Here is a 12,221-nt window from a genome sequence, read left to right on the forward strand (position 1 = left end):
AAAGAAGAAGAAGAAGAAGAAGAAGAAGAAGAAGAAGAAGAAGAAGAAGAAGAAGAAGAAGAAGAAGAAGAAGAAGAAGAAGAAGAAGAAGAAAGTGGGAGTCAATTGCTGGGGAAAGGGTAAAGTTGCATGTCCCAGGAGGAAATGCAGACACAGGGAAAGAAATGAGGCACCTTTTGGCCAGGCTTTGGAATGAGAAGCATACAACAACCATGTAAGATCATGGGATACATGGGAACTGGTAACCTCTGCCACTGGTGGATGGCTGATATAGGCTAGCTGATAAGGTTAGGCCAGGTGATTCTGTACCCAACAATTGTGTTATCAGGCAAATTCAAATATAATAACACTGTCTGAATGTTTTTTTCTTCCACAAAGCAAAGGTGGACAGAGATAAAGAGAAGCTGGGTGGTTGATGGTGGCTTGGTGAAGCTAACCTGGGAGGGGCTAGGAGTAGGCTTGCAGCTCCTGTGAGAGGCTATAGCTGGGTGTTGGTGGAGCTAAGCTGGGAGGAATGGGCATGTCAGGTGTGGGACTGGTGGCAGCCAATCTCAGAGCTAAGCTGGGAGCAAGGACCACAGTCCCAGGAAAGGCAGTAGTGTGTTCTTAAAATTACATGCAAGAGTTAAACTCAAAGAAGATGTGGTAGCTCACAGATGTCATCCCAGTGACTGAGAAGATGAGGAAGGAGGATTACCAAGAATGAGCTCAAGGCTAGCCACTGTTACAAAGTTCCATGGTAGCCTAGGCTATAGAATGAGACCCTGTCTCAAAATATTAGAACGGTCAAAGGACCAAGCAAGTCTGTTCCTCCTAGAACTATATCCAAACCAGCTGACAACAGGGATCAAAATGACACTTGTAACACAAATGATCATGACAGCGTTCCTCATAATCCCCGGCAGATGATAAGGGAACAACCAGTGCTCATAATGGGTAAAAGGACAAGCAACATGTAAAAGTACAACTCACCACGCCTCATCAACTCTCTCAGATTGATGCTAAAGAATAGGAATAGACGTTTCTTCAAAAAAGTGACATATATGCACACAACGGAATATTACCTCTGGAAGTCCTGATCCTCTCACCTCTGCCTCCTGAGTGCTCGGATTGTGCACATGCATAACCACACAAACTTTATGCAGTGCTGGGACTTGAATACAGAGCTTTGTATATTCTACCCACCAAAGAGCATCTCTGGTACTGCTTGGTCTCTATTTTACATGCGATAAACATCATTTTTAGATCTGTGGGATGATATTTATTATCAAAGTCAAAACTGTCTTTTACTTTCTCAGAGACTAGATGTTGGAGCGTGTCTGTAATCTGGAACTCAGTGTCTGTAATCTGGAACTCAGGAAGTGGGATCAGGAAGCACAGGCAGTTCAGGTAATAGTGAAAGACACAGTGAATTCCAAGCCAGACTAAGCTACACAAGACCATCTCCTGACAGTGACATATGGCACAGGGATATGGCTCAGTGAGAAAAAGCTCTTGTCCCAAGCTTACCAACCTCATTCTAATCCCAAAGTTCCATGGGATTAGAACCTACACTGTGGCATGGTCATGTGCCCAAACACACATCTGCAAACACACACACAAGTGTAAAACACACTCAGACAAAAAATTAAAACATAAAACTGTAGACAAGAAAAGCACTCCTAAGCATGCAACAGCTAAAGACAAAAGCTATCCTAGTTATAATTATGAAATTTTAAAAAACCAAGCATTTACATTGTTATCAAAACACATAAATAACTATAAATAAAATTTAAGGAAAGTCAGATAGAGTCTGTACCAAAAGTCATGACATATTACTTAAGGAAAGACAAAACTAATAGATATTATTTTTCATTGGTTTCTGTCACCTTGAAACAAGCCGGAGTTATCAGGGAAGAAGATCCTAAATTTGGGATAACTGTAGGAAAGTCTGCATTTTTTTTTTTTTTTTGACTAATGGTTTATGAGGGAGGGCCCAGCTCAGTGGGGATGATGGTGCCAACCCCGGGCAGGAGGTTGGGAGTTGAATAAGAAGGCAGTTATTCCAAGGAAATAAGTAGCCACAGGAAAGGAAGCTATACTCCTCTCTGGTCTGGTCTACAGTTCCTTCCGTGAACTTGTTCAATGATGGACTGTGTGACATGGGAGGTGGAAGGTATGATAAACACGTTTACCCCCAAGTTGCTGGTCAGAATGTCTTATTACAGCAACAGAAACATAGCTAAGACTATATTGTTCTCTCTTTTGAATTCTTCTTCTAGAGAACCCCCTCTTCCTTCTGACAACCAGAGTGGGGATAATTCTCCAGCATCATCTTACAAACAGCCCACCATTTACTAACAACAATCCAAGTGCCCTTAAAAGCTCTTCAAGCCATGATGTTAGTATAAGCAAACTTTTTGTGAATTATATGAAAGTCAGTCTATGACTCAGGGCCTTATATTGACTTATACTCTGCCCCAAACAGTGAAAGTGTTAAGATCTCACCTATCGAGGTACATTTATGAAGAGATAAAACTGAGATGTTTCATTCATCTAAGCTAAGAATGAGAAAACAGTATCAACCAGAGTGGTTATGGGAAAACACACGGGGATACCTGGAATCTGGTTTATTTCTGAGACCTCAAGAGACTGCAGGGCAGGCAGGCTGAGAAGCAGCTCCTGTTCTGCTCCACTGAGCTCCAGCCTGGACATGGAGCACTTGGTGACAGAGGTCTTACTCAGCTCCAGANCTGGGCGGATGCTTTCAAGAAAGCCACTGCTGTTGAATAAACGGAACTCAATACTCTGTGANGCTGAGAAGACTTCCATGAGGACCTGGAGCAGTGATTGGTCTGCTGGACCCATGTTACCCACTCCAACTTCCAGCCTAGGGATCTTGTATGGCTTGGGGGACAGTTTCCAATAGCCAGTACTAATATTTAGTGGGATATGGTGCTTCATATCCTCATACTTCTTTATTACGTGCTCCTTTTCAGCTAAATTTTTCTGGACTTCATTCATAGGTTGAAAGGCAAAGGCATAGTCCTGATCTATAGTTGGTGGCTGTAGTTTTTCAAAAGATTTTTCCATGAGTGACAAATTGATTCTCTGTACCCAGTTATTTCCATTTAATGAGACCTTAATACTCTTCAATAACAACAAGGTTTCTGGATGGTCCCCAAAGTACTGTAAACTCAAGACATTCAAATCCAGTGTTCTTCCTTGAAGGAACTGCAAAATGACTGGAGAACATGCAGCAACTGTGTTGCTCTCATGAGCAAAGTTTAGAGCAATGCGCAGTAAGTTTTCTGAAATGAACAAAGAAAAAGATTCAGGAGACAGCTGCCACAGTCCTCTAAGACACTGACTCCACAGCAAAGCTTCGGGATGGAGCTTCATGTAATCCTCATTTTCAGACATGTTCTCCAGTGCCTCTTTCTTGTCCACCAACTGAAGCAAATGAGATACAACTGTTGGCCCTGCCTTTGATGAAGGGTGGCTGGAGACATATTTGAAAAAAGTGTGGTAGATGCTCATAGCCTTTACAGGTGAGTTAATTTGTCTCAAATAATAAAGTCCCAGATCTTGGTCTTCCTGCCTATCTGAACCCAGGAGTTCAGTCAGCCTCATGGCAGCAAGAAACTCCTGGAACAGAGGACCTAAAAACCGGTAGACCGGTCTCAATCTCTGGGCGGTGAATTTGCTCATCAAGCAGGTGGTGAGCTCTTCATCTTCATCAACTCCTGCCTCTGCCAGGTCATCACTATTGAACTCAAAGCACGATGAGAAAAGCCCTGTCAAGGCCAGCTGCCCACATGAGGACACGGTGGCCTGGAGAGGCTCAGCTGCAGCTTTGCGCATTGAGGACAGGTACTGCATGTAGGCCTTGAAAAGTGCCACATCCTGCTGCTTGTGGACGTTGTACATCGTGGTGCGCACTAGGCTCCGCACCACGATGTACAACGTCCACAAGCAGGTAACTGCTGGATGAGGATGCTCAGACACACTTCACTAATGCAGCCTCCTGCCCCTAGGAGCTGGGCACAGATGATGCTGGCCAGTCCCTGGTCTGCTGTGATGGACCTAAGGGAGAGGTAGAAGACCAGCTGGAACCTGTTCAACAGGGGGCAGCATCCTGATGCCCAGAGAAAAGCTATCCTCTTCAGGAAGGTTGTCTTCCCACTGCCAGTTTCCCCCTCCACACACATGACAGAGCTGAGATTGGAGAAGACCTCGGGGATCGTCAGGGCCCTTTGCACAGGCCGACTGANGTGCTTTGAAATGATGGACACATCGCAGCCCAGCAAGTGGTCAGTGCCGAGGCTGGAGCACACTTCTGGCAAGTTCATGTGGCGGAAAGTGGCTTTGGTGTAGGTGTCTCTCAGCTGCTCACTCAGACTCCTGGCCTCTTGAAACCACTGAGCTTCACTCTGACCCAAGTCTGTGGAGGGAAGGGAGGTACAGGGAGGTACANTTCAAATCTCACTGATGGCTTTGCTTGTCTGCTGAGGGTATTTAGGACTCTCCTCCACTACACATGACCCCTCCATACACCTGAGGTCCCGCCAGACCGTTTCANAGCATCAGAATGCTGTCCAAGCCTCCCACTTGCCCTGGGGAATTAGCCAGGATTCTGAAGAATACTCTGTCACCCTAGTTCCCCTTCTAAGCTCTCAGGAGACCTGCTTGCCGCGTGGTGCCTTTAATGCTGGCTGGTCTGGGTCTGACACAAGGACTCTGTTCTTAGTCCTGCACTCACTCTCAGGAAGCCACAGGAAGGCTCACTCTCTCATCCACACTTCCCTTCACCCCAGTGCTCTCCTCTCTAGCAGCTCCCTGGACAATTATAAATACACCATCCTTTCAAATCCTATGTATGAATACCCAGAATCCCACGCTGCTTTTCAGTGCTTACCCACTACAGTAGAATGAACTGCTGCAGCATCATCGTGGTTGCTTTCACTTGTGGTTTCCTTTAAAAGATAAATCCGTTATTATATCAAAACTGAGTCTATATCAAGATAGGGCACTATATTATCACTGAGGTCCAACATCTTCTCTAAACAGACTACACTCAATGCTGATTGAAGGAAGAGTGCTCCACACATTAAGGAGTTAACCTCACACATAAAGTGTGTATGCCTAGATAGTACATGCACAGTATATGCATCCTCGCTATGGGGAGCACTGTGTGAGTACTCAAATTGTACCATGTACAGCAAGAATTGTCCTGTAACACCATTAAACACTGCTTCTGTCCTTAGTCCTTAGTTTAAATCTCTTTACATGTTTTAGCCAGACACTGGGATGGATGCAGAAGGATGATTATTATGTACACACTTTTTTTGAGTAAGAGAGTATCATGTAGTGTAGGCTGGTCTGGAATTCCCTATGTAACCAAGGCTAACATTTCATCCTCCTTTCTCTGTTTCCCAACTGAAATGACCCTCCACACACTGCTGGCTTCAGTATTACTCTTATTTCTTTTCTGGGACTCCAAACATCTTACCACACCTGGTTTTATTCAGAGCTGAAGATCTCTTTGTTTCTATTAGAGGAACGTCTAGTAGCTGAGCTTCATTCCCTGCACTGACAATATCAACTGTATATCTGACAAAAGGCTGATATCTAAAATCTAAAAACAACTCAGGAAACTAGACATCAACAACCAAATCAACCATTAAAAAAAATTAAAATTAGAGATTTCCAACAGAGAAATCTCTAAAGGCCTAGAAGCACTCAAAGAAATGTTTAGCATCCTTAGCCTTCATGGAAATGCAAATCAAAATGACTCTTAGGTTCCACTTTACCCCCCTGAGAATGGCTAAGATAAAAAAACTCATTCAACACTTCATACTGTTGAGGATGTGGAGCAAGGGGAACACTTCTCCATTGCTGATGTGAATGCAAACTTGTACAGTCACTTGGGAAACCAATTTTGTGGTTTCTCAGAAAATTGAAAATAGATCTACCTCAAGATCCAGATATACCACTCCTAGACATATAGCCAAAGTATGCTCTATCCTACCACAAGGCCACTTGCTGACCTATGTGCATAGCTGCTTTACTTGTAAGAGCCAGAAACTGGAAACAACCTAGATGTTACTCAATAGAAGAATGGATTTTTAAAAATGTGGTACATTTACAGAATGGATTATTACTCAGCTATTAAAAACAATGACATCATGAAAATTGCAGGCAAACTGATGGAACTAAGAAATATATCATCCCGAGTGAGGGCACCCAGAGACCCAGAAAGACAAACATAGTTTGTACTCACTTATAGCACTATATTAGCCATTAAGTAAGGAATAACCATGCTACAATCCACAGACCCAAAGAAGCTAAATAGCAAGGAGGGCTCAAGTGGGGTTGTGTGAATCTCACTGAGAAGGGGAAATAGAATAGAGATCATGAGTGGATGGGGGAGGGGACTAAGTGGTTATGGGAGGGGGATGGGAAAAGAAGGGATCAGGTGGGGGAGGACAAAGGGAGAGAGTACTGGAAGAGACAACATAAATGGAGGTGGCATCTCTGGGATGAGCTAGAAACCTATGGCAAAGGAAACTCCCAGGAATCTACAAAAGTGATCCTAGCTAAGACTCCTAGAAATGGCAGATATGGAGCCTGAACCGGTCTTCTCCTGTAATGAGGCAAGACTTCCAATAGAGAGACTGGGACACCAACCCAGCTGCAAAACTTTAAACTACAATTTGTCCTGCCTACACAATGTGCAGGGGTGAAGATGGAGCAGGAATTCAGGGAGTGGCCAACCAATGACTGGTTCATCTGAAACCCATGCCATGAGAGAAAGCCACCATGACATTGTTAACAATGTTAGGCTAGGCTTGCAAACAGAAGCCTAGCATAACTGTCATCAGAGGGGTTTCATCTAGCAACTGGTGGAAACAATGGCAGAGAGCCACAGACAAACATTAGGGAGAGTTTGGGGGAATCCTATGGAAGATGGGGAGGAAGGACTGAAGGAGCCAGAGGAGGATATTGAAGAAAACCTACGAATTCACTAACCTGGGCTCATAGGGGCTCACAGAGACGGAACTGCCAACCATAGAGCATGAGTGGGTCCTCTGTACATATGGAACAGATGTGTAGCTTGGTCTTCATGTGGGACAACTAGCAGCAAGAGCAGGCACTGCCTCTAACTCAGTTGCCTGACTGTGGGACCCATTCCCTACTCTAGCCTCAAGAGGAGAAGATGTGCCAAGTCCTATTGCAACTTGATGTGCCGAGGCTGGTTGATACTCATGGGAAGCCTACCTTTTTCTGGTGAGAAGGAAAAGAGGAGTAGATTGGGGGCAGAGGGAGAAGACAACAAGGACTGGGAGAAGAGAAGGGAGGGGAAACTTCAGACATTTCAGGTTCCATTAATTAATTAATGTAACTAAAAATTCAAAATACAAGAGATTTATCAAGTCAACCGGGACTGTTAAGCTGTTTTGTTTTTCTTTATTTTTCCTCCATTTTCATTTGTGTTTTTAAAAATATTTATTTATTTATTGTGTACAGAGTTCTGCCTGCATATATGCCTGCACACCAGAAGAGGGTGCCAGATCTCTTACAGATGGTTATGAGTCACTATGTGGTTGCTGGGATTTGAACTCAGGACCTCTGGAAGAGCAGTCAGCGTTCTCAACCTCTGAGCCATTTCTCCAGCCCTTGTGTTGTTGTTGTTATTGTTGTTGTGTCGTTTGAGATGCTGTCTTATACTATTGTCCAGGCTAATGTTGAACTCCTGAGTATTCTCCTGCCTCAGCTCAGGTATGAGTTACTATGCCATTCTCTGTTCTGTGGCATGAGAACTAGCATACCTATTGTTACCATATTATGAGGTGACTTGTGTCACCAATGAACTGATAGATTATATGTCAGAGAAACATGTAGGGTTTAGACTGCTATCTGAGTTCATGATTTTGCTACTCATTTGCTTTCCTTAAAGACATACACCTGCAGGCCAGGGATGTATTTCAGTCATAGATTCCTTGCCTAGCATGCACAAAACCTTGGGTTTGATATCCTCAATTGCAGTAAAGAACAAAAATCAAATAGGAAAGATGGCACACACTCATAATTCCAGCATTGGAAGGTTAAAGCAGAAGGATTACAGATTCCCAGACAGTCTGGAATTTTAGCACAGCAAGTTCAAAGTCAACCTGAGCTGCACAGTGAGAACCTGTCCCAAACAAAATATCAACCAAACAAAATGAAACTTGCCTTGCACATCTCAAAACAAGTAAGAAGTCAAGCCTACTGTCCTCCAGAGATTGAAGATGGGGTACAGGTAGCTTGGATGTTCATCAGGAATAAGGCCGAAAGAATTTCACCAATAGACTTCTTACAGAATAAGGGGTGGACTGTGTGTTTCATGGAGCTCATTCACTGTGAAGTTCCTGTTTACACTTGATAGTGCTTCTTAGATACGTTATAGAATTTCCTTAAGTATGGTACATTTACAAATGGCAAGTGCTATTCACAAAAGTGTTCCACCACACGATCAAGAGGGCAGTGTTCATACCATGGCTTCTGGACGTGCACAGTGGCTCTGAAGGGCTGGAATCACTTCTGCAGAGGACTTCAGGGTTTGAAGAAACACACAGCTATGCAGAGGAGAGAAAAGTCATAAAATGGTTCTGTGTAGTTAAGTGTTCTCATTAGCTTTTTATAAAACATGGAGACTCAGGGCCAAGAATGAAGTAGAAAGCTAACACTTTCAGTGATTCTGTCAGTGCTGCACTGTGTAAACATTCAGTCTGGCCAGGCGTGGTGGCACACGCCTTTAATCCCAGCACTCAGGAGGCAGAGGCAGGCGGATTTCTGAGTTCGAGGCCAGCCTGGTCTACAAAGTGAGTTCCAGGACAGCCAGGGCTACACAGAGAAACCCTATCTCGAAAAATCAAAATCAAAATCAAAATAAAAAACAAAAACAAAAAACAAACAAACAAAAAACCCCAAAAAACATTCAATCTGTGGCTTTCAATAACATAATAAATATGGTTTGTAAAGCAATGGTAAGGATATTTGGGGAATGTGTTGGGATGAGTACAGAGTTATTGTCTGTCCATGATCCAGCTAAGATGAGCTTAACAAATAAAAATAGTAACCGACACTGTGGGAGCAGACACAAGGAGATCACTAGGGCCTGGCAGCTTAGCTCAAGGTTCTGAAAGAGATCCCTTCTCAAGGGAACAATATGGGGACTTAAAGAAGATACTACTTGTCTCCCTTTAGCCTGTATGTAGTACACACTGTGCATGTAATTGCACATGCAAACACACATTAACTAAATAAACAAAGGAACAATAGCTTTCTGAAAGAGTAAATAATGAGAAAACTGTCATGGAAAAAGAAAAAACACAATAAAAATTATCTAAACGAACTGTGCAACTTAGAATCTAATTAGGAATAATATACTATCATATGGTCAGACTGTCAAAAACAAACACACAAGATTCAAGTGTGCCAACTACATACAATCTATGTTAAGTATAAAAACACAGATATCACACAATTAAATTAAAATGTAAATTATAATATTCAGGGCTTGGAGGTGACACCCTGGACAAATACTTGCTGGAGGAACATGAAGAACGGAGTTTAAATCTCCAGCACTTATGTAAAAAGCTAGGCAATGGAGGCAGTGACTTTAATCTTAGTTCTAGCAAGGGAGGGACAAGAAGATCTCAGGGGTTCACTAGAGAGCCAGTTATGAGTAATAGGAAAGCCCCAGAGCTAGTGAGACACCTTGTTAGACAGAACTACAGATCTACTGCTCAACACACAATACACTTTGCTTTCAGGATTGAGAGAAGTGAAGCCAAAGAAATTGACTCAAAGTTTCCTCCCTCCTGCCCCCTTTCACAGTACTAGAAGAGGCTCTGCAGTCTGTGAAGAAGAAAGGCTATCAGCAGCATCACCCACGGGCAAAAACAGGCAGGGCTTGTCCAGGGCTGAGTAGTGGCATGAAGGTTTGGGGGTAGCCAACTGCTTTTGAACTGGATTGGAGGCCTGCTTCACAGGAGAGAATTCATGCCGGTACTCTCAACCTGGTCAGGCTGGGTATCATGGTCCACACCTGTAAATCTCAGCACTTGGGTGGCAAAGGTAAGCAGATCTCTGTGAGTCAAAGGCCAGACTGGTCTACACAGCAAGTTCAGACAAGCTACGGCTACATACCAAGACCCTATCTCAAAAAAAGGCAATAACCCCCTCTCATCAATGGACAGATGGTGGAAACAGAAACTAAACAGAGACACAGTGAAATTAACAGAAGTTATGAAACAAATGAATTTAACAGTTATCTATAAAACATTTCATCCTAAAACAAAAAGATACACCTTCTTCTCAGCACCTCATGGTACCTTCTCCAAAATCAACCATATAATTGGTCACAAAACAACCCTCAACAGATAAAATAAGATTGAAATAATAACATGCATCCTATCAGATCACTATGGCCTAAGGCTGGTCTTCAATAACAGCAAGAACTACAGAAAGCCCCCACACACATGGAAACTGAACAGTTCTTTACTCAGTGATAACTTGGTCAAGGAAGAAATAAAGAAAGAAATTAAATACTTCCTGGAATTTAATGAAAATGTTGACACATCATACCCAAACCTATGGGACACAATGAAAGCAGTGCTAAGAGGAAAGTTCATAGCACTAAGTGCCCTGGTAAAGAAACTGGAGAAATCTTACACAAAGAATTTAACAGCACACCTAAGTGCTCTAGAACAAAAAGAAGCAAACTCACCCAAGAGGAGTAGAAGGCAGGAAGTAGTCAAACTCAACCAAATAGAAACAAAGAAAACAATACAAAGAATCAGCAAAACCAAAAGCTGGTTTTTTGAAAGAATCAACTAGATAGATAAACTCCTAGCCAAACTAACTAAAGGGACCAGAGGCAGTATCCAAACTAATAAAATCAGAAATGAAAAGGGAGACATAACAACAGAAATGGGGGAAATTCAAAAAATCATCAGCTCCTACTGTAAAAGCCAAGTGAAAGACCTTTCTATACTAAAGAAAACTGGAAAATCTAGATGAAATGGATGGTTTTCCAGACAGATGCCACATACCAAACTTAAATCAAGAGCAGGTAAACTATCTAAACAGGCCCACATCACAGAAGAAAATAGAAGTCATTAAAAACCTCCCAACCAAAAAAGCCCAGGGCTAGATGGATTTAGTACAGAATTCTACAATCCTTCAAAGAAGACCTGATACCAATTTTCCTCAAATTATTCCATAAAATAGAAACAGAAGAAACACTACCTAATTTGTCCTATGAAGACACAATAAAGACCACATAAAGGCCCAACCAAAAAGGAGAACTTCAGATCAATCTCACTTATGAATATCGATGTAAAAATACTCAATAAAATTCTTGCAAATCAAATCCAAGAACACATCAAAACCACCATTCATCACAATCAAGTAGGTTTCATCCCAGGGATGCAAGGTTGGTTTAATATAAGAAAATCCATTAACATAACCCAGTATATAAACAAACTCAAAGAAAAAAATCACATGATCTTCTCCTTAGATGCAGAAAAAGCATTTGACAAAATAAAACACCCCTTCATGTTAAAAGTATTGGAGAGATCAGGAATTAAAGGTCTGTACCTAAACATAATAAAAGCAATTTACTGCAAACCAACAGCCAATATCAAATTAAATAGAGACATACATGAAGCAATCCCACTGAAATTGGGGACAAGACAAGGATGTCCACTCTCCCCGTATCTGTTCAATATAGTACTCAAAGTGTTAGCTAGAACAATAAGACAACAAAAAGAGATCAAGGGGACACAAATTTGTAAAGAAGAAATAAAGGTATCACTATTTGCAGATGATATGATAGTATACATAAGTGACCCCCAAAATTCTATCAGATAACTTCTCCAGCTGATAAACAACTGCAGCAAAGTGGCCTGATATAAAATCAACTCAAATAAATCAGTAGCCTTTCTTTATACAAACAATAAACAGGCCAAGAAAGAAATAGGGGAACAATTCCCTTCACAGTAACCTCAAATAACATAACATATCTTGGGGTAACTCTAACCAAACAAGTGAAAGACCTGTATGACAATAACTTCAAGTCTCTCAAGAGAGAAACCGAAGAAAATCTCAGAAAATGGAAAGCCGGGCAGTGGTGGTGCACACCTTTAATCCCAGCACTTGGGAGGCAGAGGCAGGCGGATTTCTGAGTTTGAGGC

General features: G+C 42.2%; 1 protein-coding gene across 1 annotated transcript in view; it reads right to left on the reverse strand.

Moving 5' to 3' along the window:
* Naip (NLR family apoptosis inhibitory protein) overlaps positions 1-12,221 on the reverse strand; it is a 53,922-nt gene that overhangs the window by 12,257 nt on the left and 29,444 nt on the right. Inside the window, exons 9-12 of the mRNA XM_021208847.2 lie at positions 8,516-8,597; positions 4,898-4,955; positions 3,957-4,423; positions 2,598-3,888 (exon numbers count right to left, since the gene is read on the reverse strand). Of these exons, the coding sequence (XP_021064506.1) occupies positions 2,598-3,888; positions 3,957-4,423; positions 4,898-4,955; positions 8,516-8,597 (1,898 nt within the window). The remainder of the gene's footprint in view (positions 1-2,597; positions 3,889-3,956; positions 4,424-4,897; positions 4,956-8,515; positions 8,598-12,221) is intronic.

Source organism: Mus pahari, chromosome 11, assembly GCF_900095145.1.
Source record: "Mus pahari chromosome 11, PAHARI_EIJ_v1.1, whole genome shotgun sequence".
Lineage (NCBI taxonomy): Eukaryota > Metazoa > Chordata > Mammalia > Rodentia > Muridae > Mus > Mus pahari.